This window comes from Ovis canadensis, chromosome 2, assembly GCF_042477335.2.
Source record: "Ovis canadensis isolate MfBH-ARS-UI-01 breed Bighorn chromosome 2, ARS-UI_OviCan_v2, whole genome shotgun sequence".
Lineage (NCBI taxonomy): Eukaryota > Metazoa > Chordata > Mammalia > Artiodactyla > Bovidae > Ovis > Ovis canadensis.
The window spans coordinates 136579105-136601626 of record NC_091246.1 but is presented as its reverse complement, the minus strand read 5'-3'; the positions used below and the strand labels follow the sequence as shown (position 1 = coordinate 136601626).

The following is a 22522-nucleotide window of genomic DNA, read 5'->3' as shown; positions in this document are numbered from 1 at the left end:
TGAAAGAAATCAAAGATGACACAAATAGATGGAGAAATATACCATGTTCATGGATCGGAAGAATCAATATAGTGAAAATGAATATACTACCCAAAGCAATCCATAGATTCAATGCAATCCCTATCAAGCTACCATTGATATTTTTCACAGAACTAGGAAAAATAACTTCACAATTTGTATGGAAACACAAAGAAACCTTGAATAGCCAAAGCAATCTTGATAAAGAAGAATGGAATTGGAGGAATCAATCTGCCTGACTTTAGACTATAGTACAAAGCTACAGTCATCAAGACAGTATGGCACTGGCACAAGACAGAAATATAGATCAAGGGAACAAAATAGAAAGCCCAGAGATAAATCCATGTACCTATGGACACCTTATCTTTGACAAAGGAGACAAAAATACACAATGGACAAAAGCTAATCTCTTTAACAAGTGGTGCTAGGAAAATTGGTCAACCACCTGTAAAAGAATGAAACTAGAACACTTTCTAACACCATACACAAAACTAAACTCAAAATGTATTAAAGATCTTCATTTAATACCAGAAACAATTAAACTCCTAGAGGAAAACATAGGCAGAACAATCTCTGACATAAATCACAGCAAGACCCTCTATGACCCACTTCCCAGAGTAAATGAGAATAAAAGCAAAAATAAATGGGACCTAATTAAACTTAAAAGCTTTTGCACAGTGAAGGAAACTGAAAGCAAGGTGAAAAGACAGACTTCAGAATGGGAGAAAATAATAGCAAATGAAGCAATTGACAAATAATTAATCTAAAAAATATACAAGCAGCTCATGCAGCTCAATAACAGAAAAATAAATGACCCAGTCAAAAAAACAGGCCAAAGAACTAATTTCTCCAAAAAAGACGTGCAGATGGCTAATAAATCACATGAAAAGATGATCAATATCACTCATTATCAGAGAAGTCGAGTTGCTCAGTCGTGTCTGACTCTTTGCGACCCAATGGACTGTAGCTTATAAGGCTCCTCTGTCCATGGAATTTTCCAGGCAAGAGTACTGGAGTGGGTTGCCATTTCCTTCTCCAGGAGATCTTCCCCACCGAGGGATTGAACCCAGGTCTCCTGCATTGCAGGCAGACACTTTACCATTTGAGCCACCAGGGAAGAGATAATGCAAATCAAAACCATAATGAGGTACCATCTCATACTAGTCTATAAACAATAAATGCTGGAGAGGGTGTGGAGAAAAGGGAACCCTCTGACACTGTTGGTGAAAGTGAAGTCACTCAGTCGTATCCGGCTGTTTGCGACCCGTGGACTGTAGCCCACCAAGCCTTTCTGTCCATGGGATTCTCTAGGCAAGAATACTGGAGTGCGTTGCCATTTCCTTCTCCAGTTGGTAGGAATGTAAACTAGTACAGCCACTATGGAGAATAGTGTGGAGATTTCCTTAAAAACTGGAAATAGAACTGCCATATGACCCAACAATCCTACTGCTGGGCATATGCACAGAGGAAACCAGAGTTGAAAGAGGCACGTGTACCCCAACATTAATTGCAGCACTGTTTACAATAGCCAGGACATGGAAGCAACCTAGATGTCCATTGACAGAAGAATGGATAAAAACGTTGTGGTACATATACACAATGGAATATTACTCAGCTATTAAAAAGAATGCATTTGAGTCAGTTCTAATGAGGTAGATGAAACTGGAGCCTATTATACAGAGTGAAGTAAGCCAGAAAGAAAAACACCAATACACTATGCTGCTTCTGCAGCTGCTAAGTCGCTTCAGTTGTGTCCAATTCTGTGCGACCTCATAGATGGCAGCCCACCAGGCTCCCCCGTCCCTGGGATTCTCCAGGCAAGAACACTGGAGTGGGTTGCCATTTCCTTCTCCAATGCATGAAAGTGAAAAGGGAAAGTGAAGCTGCTCAGTCATGTCTGACTCTTTGCGACCCCATGGACTGCGTCCTACCAGGCTCCTCTGTCCATGGGATTTTCCAGGCAAGAGTACTGGAGTGGGGTGCCATTGCCTTCTCCTCAATACAGTATATTAACGCATATATATGGACTCTAGAAAGATGGTAATGATGACCCTATATATAAGACAGCAAAAGAGACACAGATAAAAACAGACTTTTGGACTCTGTGGGAGAAGGAGAGGGTGGGATGGTGTGACAGAATAGCACTGAAACATGTATATCACCGTCTGTGAATAGATGGCCAGTCCAAGTTCGAGGCATGAAATAGGGCACTCAAAGCTGGTGCACTGGGACAACTCAGAGGGAGGGGATGGGAAGGGAGGGGGGAGTGGTGTTCGGAACTGGGGGAACACATGTACACCCGTGGCTGATTCATGTCAATGTCTGGCAAAATCCACCACAATATTGTAAAGTAATGGCCTCCAATTAAAATAAACAAATTAATCAATAAAGAAATAATCACAGAGGTTGGGCTAAAGTATTCTCATCTCAAAGTTGTGTCTGACTTATAACAAACTTTTATATAAATATTTTAACATATTAATATTTCCTGAATAAGAACCTACGGTATAGCACTGGGAACTTTCCTTAACACTCTTCAATGACCTATAGTGGAACATAATCTAAAAAAGAGTGGATATACGTATATGTATAATTGATTCAGTTAGTACAGCAGAAACTAACACAACATTGTAAATCAACTATACTTCAAAAAAATTAATTTTGGATGGCATCACTGACTCAATGGACATGAGTCTGGGTGAACTCTGGGAGTTGGTGATGGACAGGGAGGCCTGGCATGCTGCAATTCATGGGGTTGCAAAGAGTTAGACACGACTGAGCGACTGAACTGAAAGGGAAATGATCTCTGATAAAATAAAAACTTCATTTAGTACAGTTTCATAAAATAATTATAAATTGAATATTGTTTGTAAAGGAATAACATCAAATCAGCCAGAGAGATAAATACATCATGTTTTGAATTAGGTTTTGTGAGTAGACAGATTAAAATTCTATTTTAAATATAAAGTTTGTTAAAATAAATGCTTTTGTATTCAACAGAGAAAAAAAGAAAAGAAAGGAAACAGGCCAAAACTTTTTAAGATCCTTTAAACATGAAACTGTAACTAGTATCAAGCATGAGTTGGATGTGAAGTAGAAGCAAATGAGAAGAATCACTCTGTTAATATTTAAGAACATGTTGTAGGGATATCTGATTCCTAAATCAAACCCACACGTATCTGGTTTCTCGTTCTTGTTCTGGTACAGACAATCCCAGGCGTCCCTGCTATGACTGGAAGGGCCATCTGTCTTCCCAGCCCGCTGGCTTCCAGCACAGGGTCATGACGAGGCAGCCTGTAAACAGAACCACTATGGGAAGGGCCTGAACCACTGTGGGGAGACCCAGGTCCACAAAGGCCACGGTGCTTCAGGAAGAGGGATGCTGAGCTGCAGGCAGCCAGGAATAACCTTTAGCTTGCTCTCTTCTGCTTTCAATAAAATAGGGCTGAATATCACAGTAGAGACAGATTTTCAGCAAGAAAAGTTTACAATTTTTTTTTTTAAAGGAAGAGGAGGAAGATGTAAGCGAATAAAGAAAACAATTTCAGGAGAAGGTAGTAAAAAAAATATTTCCATGACTACTAATCTAAATTTTGCAGCCTTGGGGAGAATCAATGTTTTTCTTAACAAGATCTGGCTGAAGTGTTGCTAACTGCAGGGCATGACCTGGAAGAGGCCATTCTACACAGAGGACAGGGTACACCAGGTATTTAACTCTGAGTGAATAAAAAGTCTCTGGCCCACAGTGGCTCCTGGAACACATACTGGGAGCAGAAACTCCACAGTCTTGTGGCATATTGCTCCGCTGAAAATCTGGTGATGCTAGTTTCCCTCCTGCTGAATGGGATCTAAGCGCCCCCTCCTGCTCTCTCCCCCTCTTTCTTTCCTTCCAGTCCTGCTCCTTTCTTGCACTTGCCTTTGGCCAAAAAGGGCTTGACGACCACCCAGGTTTACTCATACTTCAGTCTATGCTCTGATGTTGATAACAGTTGATACTCACTGGGCTGAAATTGTGTAACTGGGGCATAAGCAGAACAATCGAGAAGTTTTACTACTTCTTTCCCCCTCCACTCACTTTCCTCATGGGCTTAAGATTAGTGGACTTAATGTCTTGCTTTCAAAAGAGATAAGTCTAGAATTATGGTACCTTCTGTCCTGTTGTCAGTTCCAGTAAGGAACCAGGGCCCATGCTATCCTTTATTTTTCTCCTAAAACAAGTAAACCTTTGCATGGAAAGTTTCACTAGGGGAGGGTGGCACTGTAGTTCAGTGTGTGTCTTAGGGAGGGAGGTGGGTAGAATTGAGAGAGAGGCAGTGGAATTAAGGAGATGTATGAAAAGACTCTGATGCTGGGAGGGATTGGGGGCAGGAGGAGAAGGGGACGACAGAGGATGAGATGGCTGGATGGCATCACTGACTCGATGGACGTGAGTCTGAGTGAACTCTGGGAGATGGGGATGGACAGGGAGGCCTGGCGTGCTGTGATTCATGGGGCCTCAAAGAGTCGGACACGACTGAGTGACTGAACTGGACTGAACTGAACTGATGGAGAGAGGAACATGGAAACTTATAATACCATATGTAAAACAGATAGCCGATGGGAATTTGCTGTATGACTCAGGGAACTTAAACAAGGGCTTTGTGACAATCTAGAAAGATGGGATGGGAGGGAGGTTCAGGAGGGAGGGGACACGGGTGTACCTATGGCTGAATCTTGTTGATGTATGACAGAAAACCACAAAATTCTATAAAACAAATATCCTTCAGTTAAAAAAATAAAGTGGCAAACAATAAAAAATGAAGATACCTCTCACCCGTTATTTCTTTTTCTCTAGGAGTTGCTTTGCCAGAGAAGCCACTCGATTTGGGTAAATATGAAACCAGCCATTTGACTTTAGTGATAATACTTTGTAACCTCTGAGACAACAAGCTTGCTCCCCTGACCCTTCATCATGAGTCAGTGTAACTTAAATAGCCTCTCAGCAGGGTGGAGCTGGCTGCACCAGGAAGGTGTCACCCTTCTGCCCTGATGAGCTATATCCACTCAAGCAAAACTACTGCTATAAGGGTTTGGGGTGGGTGCGGAGGAGCAAGCAAAGAACCGTAATACTACATTCCAGGTTCTATACACTGACAACATACTGACGTCAATAGTTTTGGGAGTTTAAAGTGTACTCTATACTCAACCTTTCTGAGCCCTGAGGCCACTGCTTGGTAGATTAAAAGGTCAAGGGTAAAAAGAAAGTCTCCTGATTTACTGTGTGTGTGTGTGTGTGTGTGTTTCTGTGTGTGTGTTCCCACCTCGCCTATCTCATCCCTTGTAATGCAGAACTCCAGGCTGCGGGTCAGGGCCCGCTCATGGTCCTCAGTCTGGGCACGCCAGGTCAGACAGTCCCCTTCAAGCATGTCCAGCTGTTCCTGCAGGTTCTTTGCAGAAATGTTAGAGCAGTTCTGAAAATGAAAGAGAAGTGAAAGTGATGAAGGGAATGGGCAAATGGCAATGAGAACAATACACTATTTACCTGCATTGTGAAACTCATAAATGACAATAAAGAAAATAAGCTCCTGATTTATTTTACCTTAAATTTCTTTGATTTCAGAAGGAAGCCAGACACCAACATCCAATGTTGTGAAAGACAAACTCTTAGATTTTTAGTCTCAAAGCTTCAGTATTGAAGAGTTGCTCATCATACCCAATGCCTCAGAGACACCATTCAATGTAAGGTATAATTTTTACTTCAAAAGGCATAAAATATGCATTAGAAACATTTGGCTTCTACACTGTAATTTTCTTGTCAACTTGAGGTTAGCCTCAGGTTCATTATGCAAGCGCTCCCATCTCTACTCAGCGCAGGGGGCTCCCGAAGCCAAAGCCAGATGTGAATTTGAGAACAATTTATACTATTTGTGCCAAGTGAGATGTCTTCCTTGCTCTTTTCTTTTAAAAATAAATATACTAATGAAAAAAAACGCTTTAAAAGAAAGCTCCTTCTTGGGAAAAATAGAGTCTATTAACAGCGACAGAAATTTTGTATTTCTTTCAGATTAAAAAAAGTACTTTAGATTTACTGCACTCCATATAGTTTGGGAGATCAAACCAGTCAATCCTAAAGGAAGTCAACTCTGACTATTCATTGGAAGGACTGATGCTGAAGCTGAAGCCCCAATACTCTGGCCACCTCATGTGAAGAGTCGACTCATTGGAAAAAAACCCTGATTCTGGGAAAGACTGAAGGCAGGAGAAGGGGATGACAGAGGACAAGATGACTGGATGGCATCACCGACTCAATGCTCATGAGTTTGAGCAAAGTCCAGGAGATAGTGAAGGACAGGGAAGCCTAGAGTGTTGTAGTCCATGAGGTCACAAAGAATCGGACACGAATGAGTGACCGAACAACAACAACGTAGTTTAGTAGATATCTTAAGTGAACTTTGAAATAAAATTAGCCATTATGATTTTTATTGTTATACATATTGGATAGTATTAACGTAGTCTTTTCTTCCCTCAAATCCTCAAATTAAGAATTTGAAGAAAGAGTTTTTGTTTTACTTTTATATCAGAACCCAATGTGTTATTTAGGAAAATTTAATCTGGAATTATTTCCATCTCTTTTAAGCTCCTTTGGTAAGGTCAGTCCAGTGGAAAAAGCAGATCCAATGACTGATGCCCAGAGGCTGGGTGGAGCCAAGGTGCTTGGGCTCCTCTACTCTGGGCTTTTGTAGATAAAGTAACTTTTCTTGGATCAGACTCTTCATCTGAAGATGAGGATCCTGGGTCTGACTATCTCAAGGCTACCTTTCAGATCTGACATGCGAAAGCAGCATTGTCCAACAGAAATACAACATGAGCCACATGAATACTTTTAAATTTCTAGCAGTCATATTAAAAAGAAACTGGTGAAGTTAATTTTTACAATATAGTTTGTTTAACCAAATATAAAAAACACTAGTAAGGTTTTCTTTGTCTTATTAGGTCTTTGAAATCAAGTGTATATCTCAAACTTAGACTAAATTTCAATTATTATTAAATTTGTATCATAAAAACTTGCTCTGTAGTTAAAGCTCATAGACTTTAGTAGATTCACATATCAAGTCACGCCAAATATACTTAAAAGGTTTACAATTTTGGGTATCAATTTAAAATAAATAAAATTAAAAGTTTAGTTCCTCTTTATCTCAAATGTGAAAAACCAACTGCCATTATAGATAGCAATTCTATAACTTTTAAAGTAGCATGAGAATAGATGTATTAAACAAGACTTTTAAAATGAGATTTTTTTTTTCTCTTAAAAAATTTTTTAGACATGGTAGAAACTTACCACAAATAAGAATCCCAATGGCTTAATGTAGTTTTTAATTGAATGTATACCAGGCAGTCTGCCTGGTTTCTTTCATATTACAGCCCAACTCCCAGCCATATCAGGTAAAAATGACAGTGTCTAAGTTGCTTACAGGCTGCTGCACTGATGAGATGACATCCACCCCCAAGGAGAGGGCCAGTTTATGAAGATGGCCTACGTGCGCCTGCTTTGCCCGAGAGCGTCTGAGGAGGACCTGGGCATTGCGAGCATCATTCATTTCCTTTGCCTGTTCTGGAAACTCCAGTTCTCTTGACTTGAAGAGTCTTCCCAGCTGGAATTTAGGCCATTAACAATTAACCTGGGTTTCATATTTTTATGAAAATGTTTTTTTTAATAGAGGTATAGTTGATGTATGATATGTAAATGACAGTTGTATGATATAGTGATTCACAATTTTTAAAGGTTATACTCCATTTATAGTTATTATAAAATATTGGCTACATTCCCTAAATTGTTACAATATATCCTTGTTGTTTTTTTTATACCTAAATGTTTGTACCTCTTAATACCCTAGCTCTGTACTGCCCCTGTGTACCTCCCTCTCCCCACTGGTAACCACTGATTCTCTATATACGTGAGGCTGCTTCTTTTTTGTTATATTCACTATTTTATTGTACGTTTTAGATTCCACATGTGATATCATAAGTATCTTTGTCTTTCTCAAAGATAGATTTTTAAAAAATGCTTATTTCCTATAACATTTAACTAGCTAGTCCACTGCTGCCAAGCCCATCTAAAATTAATATTACAGACAAATAAATGTTATAATGGTGCAAGTCAATAAAGTAAAATTAAGGGACTAACATTGTCAATTCTAGTAAAGAAGAAAACACTATTTGTTCATAGCCTAAAACTTTAGCAAGATGTTGGCCTGTGATTTGACTAAATGCAGAGGCTATTTTCAAGGCTTTTCAATACATCTCTATTTTCTGTTGTGTGTATGTGCTCAGTGGTATTTTCTGTTAAGAGAGGCCAATATCTATGAAGTTCTACTGACACTTCAATTATAAAATTTTTTTTCTTCCCTTTAGTTGCTTATACCCTACCTTTTGTTGCTTACATACACCCTAAGTTACTTTTACCCTAACTTTTGTTAGGGGAACAGAAGTAATTAAGAATCAATATATTAAAAAAGACAGATGTGTGAAATAAACAGTGAGAGTTCGAGGAATTTAGAAGAGAAGAGAAATCACTCCAAGGGAGGTAGGGTTGTTAGATGGAGGGACAAGGTTTAAGTGGTATAGAGGAGAGAGAAGGACCTGACAGGTAAAGGCAGCTCTAGAGTCAGGGCTTGGAATAAGGAATGTGGGTGCCATCTTTGAGGGACCAAGGAAAGCTCTGTTTGGCTGGTAGATTGGGGAGGATGGGGCTCAGTGCAAGCAAAGTCTGGAGCCAGATTGCAGAAAGCTTCTAGTATCAGAAAAAGCAACCTGGCCTTTATTTATTACATAATGATTTATTTTTAATTTCATAGTTTAAAACTGAGAGTCTTCCAGACATCCATGGTAAGTCTTACCTCTTCTCTGACTTGGTGGAACTGGATAATCTTATATAGGATGTCCTCGTAATCTCGGATTCTCTGTTTCAGGTTTTGATGGAAGTGAATAAGGTCCTTCAGCTGTTGAGACTTTTCTTTCACAGGTGCTCCTTTGCCATTTAACTCTTCTGACTCTTTTATAATATACTGAACCTCATCATTCAGTTGCTGAAGAGTTGAAAGCAATAAAATGAGCTTCTAGAGAGCTTTTTACTTTACAACTGACATATGAAGATCTCAATAACAAATCAATCTGTTACTTGTTAACAAATACTTATTGTGAGGCTCAGCCCTATCCCTGCAAATCCAGGCATTGTGTGTGATGCTAGGTATACATTATTCCATCCTAATCTCAGATATATTTTTTAAAATTAAAATTAACATTACATTAAAATTTTTTAAAAAAACACACAAAAAACTGTTTCAAAGTTAGAGGGCAAAATGAAAAGTCATATATTTTTATGACATAGCATAGAGTCATCTGCTGCTGCTGCTGCTAAGTCGCTTCAGTCATGTCCGACTCTGAGCGACCCCATAGATGGCAGCCCACTAGGCTCCTCTGTCCCTGGGATTCTCCAGGCAAGAATACTGGAGTGGGCTGCCATTTCCTTCTCCAATGCATGAAAGTGAAAATTAAAAGTGAAGTCGCTCAGTCGTGCCCGACTCTTAGCGATCACATGGACTGCAGCCTACCAGGCTCCTCCGTCAATGGGATTTCCAGGCAAGAGTACTGGAGTGGGGTGCCATTGCCTTCTCCAGAGTCATCTAGTCATCTGCTAAGCAAATATATTCTAGATACTCTATAAGGCCATGACCATCTGTGATATTTAATAAAACTAGAATCAGGTGGTATGATAAGAACACCACAAGAAGTATAAAAGTACATTGGGTGAATTATCTGTCCTTTGGGATAAAAGAATGATCAGAATGAACCACCAGCTGAGCACCACAGTAGCTATGCTGCTTTAAAAGCAGTCATTCCCCACCCTCAAAAAAAAGGCAGTCATCCCAGAATCCACAAATAGCCACCACTTGTAGGGAGGGACAAACCACCTTCTTTCTACCCAGCGCTGCTCAGATAGCCCTTATAGGAATCTAGATCCCGGTGGACAGTTCAAAGAGGAAGCCACGATAATTTCAGACGAGATTGGGCATGTTCAGGGTGGTATGGCCATTAACTATGATTTCAGGGTTGGATTTTATATCAAGGATAAAGGTAATGGAAATGATTTAAGCTAAGGAGACAATTTGCGGAAGAGCGGCCTGGTAAGGGTATTCAAGTTGAAATCAAGTACATGGGCATCAAATATATACACATCACGGTGACAGAGCTAAAGAATCTTGATAACAGTTCCTGATTTAGAGGAATTTATATACACACACACACTTGCTTATGTGCAGGGGCGTGTGCACACATGAAATGCAGATGCATGTGACGCAGACTATAACAAAGAAACAGATAGGCTAATAGAATTTTCTAGGAGTTTGGAGGAAAGAGTTCACTGTGGGCTACAATGGTGTGTGTGTGTGTGTGTGTGTGTGTGTGTTGGGGGGTGGTTATGTATTACATCACTTTTGTCGTGTGTGTGTGTGTGTGTGTGTTGGGGGGGTGGTTATGTATTACATCACTTTTGTCTTGTGTGTGTGCACACGTGTGTGCATGTACATGCTCGACTCCTTGTGACCCCATGGACTGTAGTCGGCCAGGCTCCTCTGTCCATGGAATTTTCCAGGAAAGAATACTGGAGTGGGTTGTCATTTCCTACTCCCAGGGATCTTCCCAACCCAGGGATCAAACCCACGTCTCCTGCATCTCCTGAATTGGCAAGGGATTCTTTACCACTGAGCCACCCAAGAAGCCCCCAGCTTTGTCTTAAAGGAACATAAATTAGGCATTCCCTAAAGGAATCTTCAAACTTCCAGTCCTGGGATTCTTTACATCCAACACTTGCAAAATAGTGACAAACAGAAACACAGGCATCAACTTTGCAGCAAAGAACAGAACCCAGATAGGAGGATGAAATGACTGGCAAACTTTTCCAGCAATTGTGTCAGGCTCAGGAGTGGCAGGAAGCGGGGGTTAAGGAGTGCAGAAGCCATCAGGGCCTGGGAATATGACTCATGGTTTTTTCTCTCACACCCTGAGGGCTCTCAGAGGGAGAATGGGAGAGCACAACAAAATTCTTGGGATGGTGGCAGAAGGCTGGGGTGCCAGTGGGTGGGGACAATGACATCACAGGGATAATTTCAGTGACAGAGGACAGCAGAACCTCTGTGTCAAAGAGGGTCTAGCCTTGCCTTGAGATCTCTGAATCAAAAACATATCTATACCTTTTAGGAAAAGAATTAGAATAAATATATGATAAATATATTAATAAGGAAATAATTTAAATTAAAATAATCTAAGGTAAGAATATGTTAAAGACCTTTTGTAGCCCGAATGTTTGCATATCATCAAATATAGCACATTGCATTTAAAAAGGAAGAAAAATGTGTCTGACACATGGACTTTTAGAAAAGCAACCCTTTTGTTTTTGAAAAAATTGTAATTCATCAGACGGTTAAAATTAATTAGGTGAGCTTCAACTGAACAGCTTTTCATTCTTTTTCATTCACCCAAGGTCATCAGTTTGCTTCTTCACCTGGAACTGAGGCTTCATTTCATTCCATTTTTTCCGTAGACCTAAAATGGTCTGGAGACTCCCTCCAAGGTCAAGTGCAGACACAGGCATAAGCGCTTCCTGAAGAAGTTTCAAGTTGTGTGTGGTCTGAAATAGACATTAGATAGTTATGCATATGTTTTCTTTGTTACCACCAGCAAATACATCATAATCATTCCAGTGATGACATGGTGTGTCATCAAACTTTGCAACTGCCATGAAAACACTCACTACCTAGAGTGAGCTTCTGGTTCTAAACCACCAATGAATAAAAGCACAAGCCCTCTTTTCACTGTGGTAAATATTCATAGCAAAAAACCTACCATTTTAACCAATTTAAATGTGCAGATTAGTGGCGTTAGTGCACTTTGGTGTGCAATCATTACCACCATCCATCATTAGAACTTTTTCAGCTTCCCAAACAGAAACTCTGTCCCAGACAAACACCAACCTCCATTTCCCCCTTCCCTCAGCCTCTGATAACCTCTATTCTGCCTTCTGTCTCCCTGAATTTGACCACTCGAGGTATCTCACAAAAGTGGAATCCCAATATTTATCCTTTTGTGTTTGGCTGATCTCACTTACATTTCCAAGGTTCCTCCATGTTACAGCATGTGTCAGAATTTCCTTTCTTTTTAAATCTCAATAAAACCCACTGCAGGTTCCCTCACCTTTCTAAGCTGCTCTTTGAATGCTGCCCACTGCTGTTTCACGGGCTTGCTTGCAGCGGCTTTAAGTTGCCAGGCTGTCCGAAGGCGGCTGAGTTCTTCCCTTTCCACCTTCTGGCTTTCCATAGTGTTCTCCATGATGTGTACTTCATTTTTCACATTTAATATTTCATTTTCTTTTGCCTGTGGAATTAATAACCTGTGTAATGGCTTTTCGTTTCCAAGAAATACAACATGATTTTGCATACAACTCTTTTAAGAGGCAAACGCTTTATCACAGCCAAAGCAGAACACAGTCCTGCCATCAAGAAAAGTCTGAAATGTGGTGTCCCAAGGACAAAAGAACAAAAAAAACACCAGGATGGTCTTGGAATGCAGGAACAGAAAAAACAGACCCTTATTGTCCTTCCCTCCCCCGCGTTATACTATTAAAGGATCGCAGGTCCTCCTGAGCAGTATAACCTGCCTCCCCTCCTACGGGAAGAAGGTGTTTGCCTTACTCTTCCCTCCATCAGTGTATGTGCCTCGTCCAATCAGCAAATGACCTGTAAGACCCCTATCGCGCTCCTTGAACTCTGAGTATAAAAATGGACTAAAGGACCCGTGTTCAATGTCGGTTCTCCCTTGAGCAGGCCTGCTGTTCTAACAGTGTTTCCCGCTCTAATAAACTTTATTTTCCTCTCCTTCTGCCTTATGTCTGGAAATTCTTTTCCAACCTGCGCATGGACCACGACATGAAAGGTCTGTGCACAGGCTGGGCTCTCGGAGCCCATAATATATGCCTGGACATGAGCTTGCTAGTTGTTCACAACTCCACTGGCATTTCAGTCTCCTCCTCTAAGATTTGTTTATTTCCTGGGGTTTAAAGGATGACTGAATGAGCACAGGGATACAGAAATTTTGAAGCTGAGATTATTTTAATGAATACAGTTTGAAGTGGATTCCACCTTTTAACACACATTAGACTATGTCAGTATCTCAGTGTTAGGGGCCCTGAGGGGGCAAATTGTTCCAGGTTTTTCTTTTTGTACTATCCCACTGTATACACTACAATTATTTTAAGTTTTCCTTGTGAGAAGTTCCTCAAGTTACTCCCTTTTATGAGATCTGAAATGTGCATCTATATACAGTTGTTCCTTGGTATTCATGCGGGCAGGACGGGAGGAGGGTACTGGTTCCAGGACTTGCCCTAGACATCAAAACCAGTGGATGCTTAAGTCCCATGATTGGCTTTCCATACCTGCAGGTTTCAACCAGCTCTGGATAGTGTTCTTTGTTGATCCAAAGTTGGTTGAATCCAGGAATGTGGAAGCCCTAGATATGGAGGGCCAACTATCTCTACATTTGTATCTCTATACCCTGGTGGCCCAGCAGTAAAGAATCTGCCTGCAGTGCAGGCGATGCAGGAGACACAGTTCAATCCCTGGGTCAGGAAGATTCCCCTGGAGGAGGAAATGGCAACTCACCCAGTACTCTTGTGGGGAAAATCTCATGGACAGAGGAGTCTTGTGGGCTACAGGCCATGGGGTCGCAGAGAGTCAGACACGACTGAGCACACACACACCCTGTATACCAGAAGCACAGTATCTAAATTCCAAGACTTCTCTTCCCAAATTTCATATATTCTGGCTATCTGATTTGAAATCCTTTAAACAATGGTTTTAAATAATGGGAATTCAATTAGAGAGAAAAGTATAAGAGGACCCAGGAGTAAAACCATGTACTTTTTTAATGTCCAAACATCAAAAAAGGCAGAAAAATATTTGTTTAGCAAAACAAAAATCTGCTTTATGGCCAGCTCTTCTCAGGAAATCCTTGAATTTCTAAGGAGCAACTGTACATGAATTTCTATAATGGCAATGACAGCTGCGTATCTAAAAGTCAAAAGACTTTTTAGATTATAGTTAGAAGATAGTGTCATGAATCTGTAACAGGACATTTTAAATAACAGGTAGGCCATCTTATTTTTAAATTATTTTAAATGGCATTAATATTGCATAATCATATTAATGTAGACATTATAAAGTATCATTTAATTGCAAAAAAAGCCTGCAGGTGCTATATGTGATTTCTCCAATGAATTTGGGAATCTAATAATAAAATGGTGTATTCTATAACTGTGATGTACAAGGCACATATTATGAAAGATATTAGCCACAGAAATACCTAAAGTAAATCGTATTTTTATCCATGCTATAAACAAAGATAGGGTATCTTTAACATATTATTAAGAAACTATTAATAAAAATGTTACATAATACACGATCTAATGGAAAATTGGAATGTGTAGCATGTCAATGACAACTATAATCTGAAGAGTGTATGCTCTGAATGAGGCCCAGAAAAGAGAGTGCTATGGTAGGATTTGTTGATGCCTAGCTACCAGGATTCAAGAAAAGTGCTTATGCATTTGGCAAATGTAAGTACTGTGGCCACTCTGAAAGATTAAATGCTTTGCCTGAGGTCTGGTTAGTAAACACTAACTACTCAATCCATAGACTTCTGTATAAGATCACTGACAAATCTGGCATCATGTGGTCTAAATAGGGCACTAGATATCCCATTCTCCATGTAGATTCACACACAATGAGCGGTCTTCTGACATCTTGCTTTTCAGATATCTTGATAACTGGCAGGCAGTACTCCAGGTAGCGTTCTTTATTTGCCACTATGCATTAGTAAATTGGCACTTTCATCAAGATGTCTACCAGATTTCTACCCTAAATTAGTTTTTCTCATTGTGATGATATTTAGATTAATTTGAAAAAATGTTTTCATTTCAAGCTTGAAAAATCTGAGCATGGCAACAATCAAGAGTAGAGCACTCAGCAGAAAATGCCAGCTGGCCTTCTTCCTTCCTAACCACCAAACTGGTTACCACATTTCAGCACTAATGTTTGCTTAAAAGCCTAATGTCCAAAAGATATGGAGAGAATAAAAATTGTGTTATACTTGCTTTACCAACAATTGTCTATCTCAGAATGTCACTGAACTAATAAAATAAAGAATTATGTAGACCATAATTCTTATCAGTAAGGGGAAATTTATCATATGATAGTGGTAAGGACCTTGAGTTAAAGTGACCACGTTTATAATGTCAAGATAAAAGGCCACCAAGTTATGTAGTAAAATGAACACTATTTCTGAAAACTCTAAATGGACCTTTGAATATCAGAGAACCTAAGTTTAGATACAGATATAAAATAAAATTTTTAATGGATTCCTGCTACAGATCTTAAATGAAAATCTGGCCATATGATCTTAAACATTCTAAATAAGGAATAAAGGACTCTGTTTCTGAGTAGGATGGAGTAGCCAGGGGCAGAGCAGTGCTTCTGCCTAGAACAAACAGAAAAGCTGGAATAAGTGCAGAAGGCATCTATTTAAAGTCCAAAAGAACTAAAGAGGCCAAGACTCCAGGGAAGGACGAATCTGAGAGTGGTGAGCTCACCTGTCACCTCTCTTACTGCAGCCACGGCCTTTTCCCATTCTGTGCACAGTAAAGCTGATCATGAGGCTTTACTGGGGAACACAGAAACCAACAGAGCTTTTGACAGACACTGGTGGACGTGGGGGGTTCAAGCACACAGCTGATGTTTATCTTAGAACATTGACAAAATACTGGGGCTGAACAGGGCAGGGCAGTAGATTAGAAAACCCAAGCAGATGCCTCTGAAAAGCAGAGTGGAGGTTTTTAGCAGTCCCCCAAGACTCCTCAAGCTAGAGACCTGCCAGGCGGACAGAACTCAGAGAATGTACCAAGCTCCAGCTTGAAAACAATGAGAGAATAGATGGAGCCTTGACAGAACTATAGTCCAGACTGAACTTCACCAGCTCCTAATTGGCTTAAGTGATCTTCCACCAATACCTACCTAGGGAAAAAACATAACACCATCTGGAATCACAATTTTTTATACATAATGCCCAGCATTCAATAGATATTCACTCATCATCCCAAGACAGGATGACACAACTAGAAACCAAGAGAAAAAGTAGATAATAGAAACAATTCCAGATCCAGACGTTAGTGACAAACACTTTAAAATATCCATAATTAATATGGTCATGAAAGCATAGGAAAGATGGAGAAAGAGAGGATACAAAAGAGATTTTTGCTGGCAATATAATGTAGTAAAAAAAGAACTAACTAGAAATTCCAGAACTGAAAAATATAATTTCTCAAAAGGAAGATAGAATGAAAAAGGCTAGACCAAGAAAAGTGCAGTTTGCAAATATGTAAATTCCTTTTTAAGTGCAAATTAGAGAAGTACACAGTGAAGAAATACACATAACAATATACTGAAAAAAGTAAAAATCTTAAAGATGGATATAGATAGATAATACATGTTCTAAATGTTCCAAGTGAAAAATAACATTTTTATAGTAAAGCACAAATATAAGAACGTAAGTAAAATACTCAACAGGGCTTCACTGATGCTTAAGGATAGTGTTCGATGAATTAGAATTATTTACTGCATATTCTGTTTCTACACAGGTTTAAGAAGAATGGTCTTTAAACAACAAAGTTTGAAATAACTAAGATAAAGAAGAAATTCTAGCTCAAAGTAGATGAGAATAGTTAGAGACTATTTCAAATGAATTTGGGCTCCAGATTGAGATTCACCTCATGTCAGAGTTCTGAGAAAACTGCAGATGTCAGCAATCTTTGCAAATCTACAGAAAATGGGAGAAGGGCCAGAAAATTAGAGAAGGAAAAATGCCCTGATTATCAGATGGGCGAACGGCTGGACTACGTGATTTACTTATCAATAAGCTTTATACTGAAAACCAGGGCAACAAAATTATCACTGATCAAGCAGATTGTGAGCACTTCGGAAAGAACCCTTAGATCACCAGGAGTCAACCTAGTTTTTGCCAAATTATTTTACACAATTGATAGGATACTGGGTAGATAGACCTTCCTTTTAGCAGCATCTTTCAATAGAGGCTTGAGAAAAAGATTGTGAAATGCTGGTTAAAATAAACTACTACTGGGAGTGTCAATGATTGTTTTAAAGGCTGGTTTATCAACTGATTGCTTAATGGATTGGAGTATCAACCTGCCCCTCAGACGCTTTTATTAAAGATCTAATTGCAGCTGTGGGAGGCTTACTTATTAATATATGAAATTAAACCCAGGAGAGACGGCTAATGTAGTAGACAGCAGGCTCAAAATTAGTTTAACAAGATGTAATCATGAGTTAAAACTAACAAAGTGATATAAAGTAGGAGTAAATATAAAAGCTCACGTTTGTATGTAATAGATAAGTAGGCGACATGGATATAAAATGGGAAAGACCCATCTTGGCAGAAGCTGCAGTAAAAAATGTGATGCAATTACAGTTTTCTATCATCACAAGCTTAACATGAACCAATAAAGTAAAATTATTGCTAAAAGCACTAGTATAATCTTAGTTCTCATTGGTAAAGAATGATGTCCACTTTGTGTTGAAGCGGTACTTTACTTTTTGTTTACATTTTATGAATGGTTTTGATAAGTCATGGACAATTCTGGGAGGGAGGATTAGGATGAAGAAAAAAATAAAACTACCTCTTAAATAATAGAAAGGATTTATATCTAGTTAGCTGGAGAAGACTCAAATTAGACTTTGCAACGGTTTTCCAGGTTTGAAAATTTTTTGAGTGTAAGAAGGATGAAATATGAATACATTTTTCTTCTCTGTGGATCTATAGAGGGTTAGAATCAGATATGAAGAGAGATTCAACTTAATATTAAAAAAAATAAACCTTTCTAGAAGCTGGCATTTTCTAATATAAAACAAACAGTTTTAATAGGAAGATACTTGAGGTATTGAAGGAGAGGTGGATTAACCATCTTTTAAGAATAAGAGTTCTGTAGTGAATGGGCCTGAAGTTGATATAAGTATTCTAGCATACTTTACAAATCTAACTTAACAACTAAAATTAGGGTACATTTCTAAGTACAATGGGGCTTCACTATGAAAGTCTGGTGTTAAAAGATATTCTTCAAAATGAAGATTCATCCTAGATGTTATCTTCAGCCTCTGGAAATCTTGTAAGAATCCTGTTGCATGCTCTCAACATAACTCAGAACTTTGGGGTGAACCTCTGAGGACTCTGTGTGATAATAACAATATTGCATTCAGATTATTGTCATTCTCTCTTCTTAACAGATACAATAGCCTTCACATGATAAACTCACAAGGGGTCTAGGACCAAAGAAGCACAGAAATGCTGGGCTTCAGGACTATTCGCGGTGAATGAAGCTAGAAAGAACTTCCTAAACCAGCCTGGCTGAATGACAGTTGAAATTTTGAATTTATGATCTTGACTTTGACAAGTAATCCTTGAAGAAGGTGTGACTCATTTAATGTTGTTCTTACCATATTTATTAAATTAAGGAACTCGAGCCCAAGGTCATGCGTTAAAAAACTCCTCTTTAAAAATAGCTGCCACTGCTTCTCCACTGAGTCAGACCAATGCTTGGCTTCAGCACCGCCCTCCTCCTTTCGTAGGATATCAGTTTGGTAAAACTCCTTTAGGCCCTGACATTGCTTCTCTACCTGAAAAAAAGAGAGAGAATATAAATGAAAGTTAAGAACACTTCAAAACATTTTTAAAGGGAAAAATACTAGATTCCAGTAAAAGCCTATATAAAAATTTACTTGGAACCTACATTTCAGAATTCTTTAAATAATTATTAAGTACTGTCAACTTACTGAAAAGACACAAATCTATGTAGGTTGTTGACAGACCAGACTGACTACCACTGGATAGCAAATTGAGCTGACAAGCTTATTATACAGAAGACCTAGTTCCTGTAGCCAAAATCATATTTACGTACTGTACATGTGTATGCTTTGCAACTGGGGACAATTTATGTCAAAGACCAATGTGGTTTCATTTTAGAGCTGAGTTTTATAATTCAGAAGAAAGATAAACATATAAAATCAAGGATTACAATTCAAAAGGAAATGTAAATCAGTGAAAAAATTATTCATAATCAGTAAATCATGACTTGCTTCTCAGTGATAAGCCAGAACAAAAGAGTACTAATAATTATGAATTTTCTGTACATGTATTAATATTAAACTGCCTCCATGAGAAAATGTTATTGAGGTTACTTCACCTCCCTAGAATTATATTTTCTCATTGGCTAACCAATGTAAGCAGTACTAGATTATTTTAAATCAGTCTCTTTGGACAGAGTTTATATAAAATCAAATGTGCCTGTAGAACTATAGATTAACACAAAACTGGGTATTATAGAAGTAGTAGAAAAATTTTGAAACAATTTTTTAAGCATTTTGAATAATACTTAATAACCAATGGGCTTCCCTGGTGGCTCAGATGGTAAAGAATCTGCCTGCAATGCAGGGGACCTGGGTTTGATCCCTGGGTTGCGAAGATCTCCTGGATAAGGGAATAGCTACTGATTCCAGTATGCTGGCCTGGAGAATTCTATGGACAGAGGAGTCTGGTGGGCTACAGTCAATGGGATTGCAAAGAGTCTGACATGACTGAGCAACTTTCACTTTCTTTCAGTATAACAGCCAATAGGACAAGACTCAAAGAGTTCATAACTACTGAAAGCCATCTAAAGAAGGTACGAAATTTCAGGCAGTGGTTAGTCACTATATTTTAAAGATTTTAACATCATTCTTAATTTAATGAGTGCTGCAAAGGGCACTCACAGAAGTTCTCTCTTCTTTCCCCATATTCCATTTTTTCATGCCTCTCTTTTACTGATGCTTATTTCCTCAGCCCAGAGTGATCTTTTCTCAGTTTTCAACTCCTACTTATCCTTCATGAGATAGTTAAAATGCTACCTCCTCCAGGGGGTCGCCTAAGATTTCATAGTAAGAACTAAGCATCTATCTCCTTGGGCTTCCAAACACAATTCTGGGAGAAAGAGAACCATAAGCAAATTATTATACCACGAAGACAAGTATGCACACCATGTTCTGGACACGCTGAGGTGGGACCACCAACTCTAAAGAAACTGGAAAGCACAACGGAAGTAACACTTGATCTGTGCCTTTCAGAATTGTCCAGGGTGACAAGGAACAGGAGAAGGGGCTCCAGATGGAAGGAATAATGAGTGTGAAGGTACAAGGGCGAAACACAGGCTGGTTAAGAGCAGGATAAACGATCCTGGTGTGGGTGAAGTCCAGATAGCACACGCTGAGTGTTAAGATGCAAGCATGATCATTGGGTTGGGATAAAGCCAGCCAGCAGGTTTCAGCATATTTGGTACTCTACTCAACATGATGTGACACCTTCTCGTTAGCTTGAAACAACTGACAGCTCTCACAGTGACTCAAAATCAGCATAACAACCATCAGAACTTCAGTGGCATCGTGCGCTACAGGCTGGGGTGCCAATCCGATGGGCTGTCAGTTATGTGAAATTCTCAAAACCTAAACTTCAAGTCATCTTCCTTTCCTAACTGCTCAAAAATAAACCTCCTTGAATGTAAGTAAGCATGATGTCATTACAGGAATTCCCTTGAATATGGACTATTCTCTTTTTTTTTTAAGTGAATTAATAATCAACTGTAATACATTATCCATTTGAGAGTAAAAGTTATAATTTGCATCACAAATTACATTTGTTATATTGCCTGAATTTTAGGAGGTAACATGATCCGATGTGCTTTAGAATGATCATTTTTTGAAAGGCATGAAGGAGAGAATTACAGAAGGCAGAGAGAACAGGCAGATACAATTTCTTTAACCTCGGCAAGGATGATGAGGACCTGCACTGAGGAGGTGATGATGGTACAAAGATGGGAATTCAGAAATCTCATAGGTTGTCTCTAAAGACAGATATGGGATAGCATGGCCTTCAGAATATGGAAAAACGAAAGGGAGGAGACTGGGGATTAAACCTCAGCTCTGATGTTTACTACCTGTCTTGTCCAACTTCCTAGAGCTTCAGTTTCTCTCATTTGTAAAGTGAGGATAATAGTGAATACATATAGGGATATTATAAGGATGAAACAAAATTAGGAATTAAAAGTTCAGGTATTGATACAAAATAAGTGCTCATTAACAGAGGGATTGGAACAGACTTTCAACTTCTACACAGGACTTCTGAAAGATGGTGGGGTCATTAATCCAATGCCAAAATACAGAAGGAAACACATTTGAAGAAAAGATAAGCAGTTGTGTTTTGTTGAGTTTTAAGGAGACTTCAGAATACCAGTAGGTAGTATAATTGGAAGTTGAAAATATTGGCCTGGAGCTCAAAAGAGTTGGGGCTGAAGAACTAATTTTGGGGTACTGATGCATTGAAAACCAAAAGTGTGTTGGTTGGAGGTGATTTTTACAGGGAGAGTATATAGAAAGCACAAAAGAGAGAGCACAGACAAGAACTCTTTGACCCACCACACTTCCGGAACAGAGAATTGAATCAGGAAAAGGAAATAACAGATAAAGAAGCAAACAGGATGATTACCCGAGTTCCGTGAAATATCCAAGTAAGGCAAATCTACAGGGACAGAAAACAGATTAGTGCTTGCCAGAGGCTGGGGGATTGGCAACCAGGACTGACAAAAAGTATTCATAGGCTCTTTTTGGGGTGGTGGAAACATACCAAAGCTGGAGTGCACTGATGTTTGCACAATTTTATAAATAAATACTAAAAATCACTACATCCTACAATAGGCAAGTTTTATGGTATGTAAATTATACCTCATTAAATCTGTTTTTCTTTATAACGTCAAAAGAGGTCAGTATGAGTAACTGGGTTAAACAAATATGGCAGAGGGATCAAGTGGAATAAAGACTGAAAATACACCATTTCATCTGTCGGCTAGCAAGTAATAAGCTTAAAAGAGTGTTTTCAATGGAGTGAAGAGTTGGTAGAAGGCAAGACTGAAACAAGGATAAACTCAGTGGCAGTGGGTGAGGACTGGAGAGGATCAACGAGGAGAGGAAGGAAACGTCATCTTCCCATCCCACGAGTGCAGACGGGACAGGAAGGAAACCTATAGCGTGGCAGCCGTAGTGAGGGCAAGACTGCTCGGGAGAACTGCAGGCGAAAGAGAGGGAAGAAACAGAAGAAGCAAAGGTTCAAAACTCAAGAATGGATGCTGAAGCTACGTTCTGAAGGATTCGGGAGCAGACAGGGAGGTACTGAGGGCTGGTTATGGGGGGACACACGCGGAAACCCCACTTTATTGGTGACAGTGGAGAAGGGAGAATAGGTCTGTGGGGTTGGAAGCTGAGAGAAGACAAGGGAATTTGGCTCAATGGACTCATGTGTTTTTTCAGTCACATACAAGCTAAGGGTG

At 39.3% G+C, this 22522-nt stretch overlaps 1 protein-coding gene across 7 annotated transcripts in view; it reads right to left on the bottom strand.

Annotated features, from left to right (window-relative positions):
• Positions 1-22522, bottom strand: part of CCDC141 (coiled-coil domain containing 141) — a 248238-nt gene that overhangs the window by 37424 nt on the left and 188292 nt on the right. For all 7 annotated transcript variants that reach the window (XM_069577068.1, XM_069577070.1, XM_069577075.1 and 4 more), the window contains 6 exons: positions 18609-18788; positions 12247-12426; positions 11558-11683; positions 8895-9083; positions 7470-7649; positions 5319-5468 (listed from right to left, as the gene is read on the bottom strand). In XM_069577068.1, the coding sequence (XP_069433169.1) occupies positions 5319-5468; positions 7470-7649; positions 8895-9083; positions 11558-11683; positions 12247-12426; positions 18609-18788 (1005 nt within the window). The remainder of the gene's footprint in view (positions 1-5318; positions 5469-7469; positions 7650-8894; positions 9084-11557; positions 11684-12246; positions 12427-18608; positions 18789-22522) is intronic.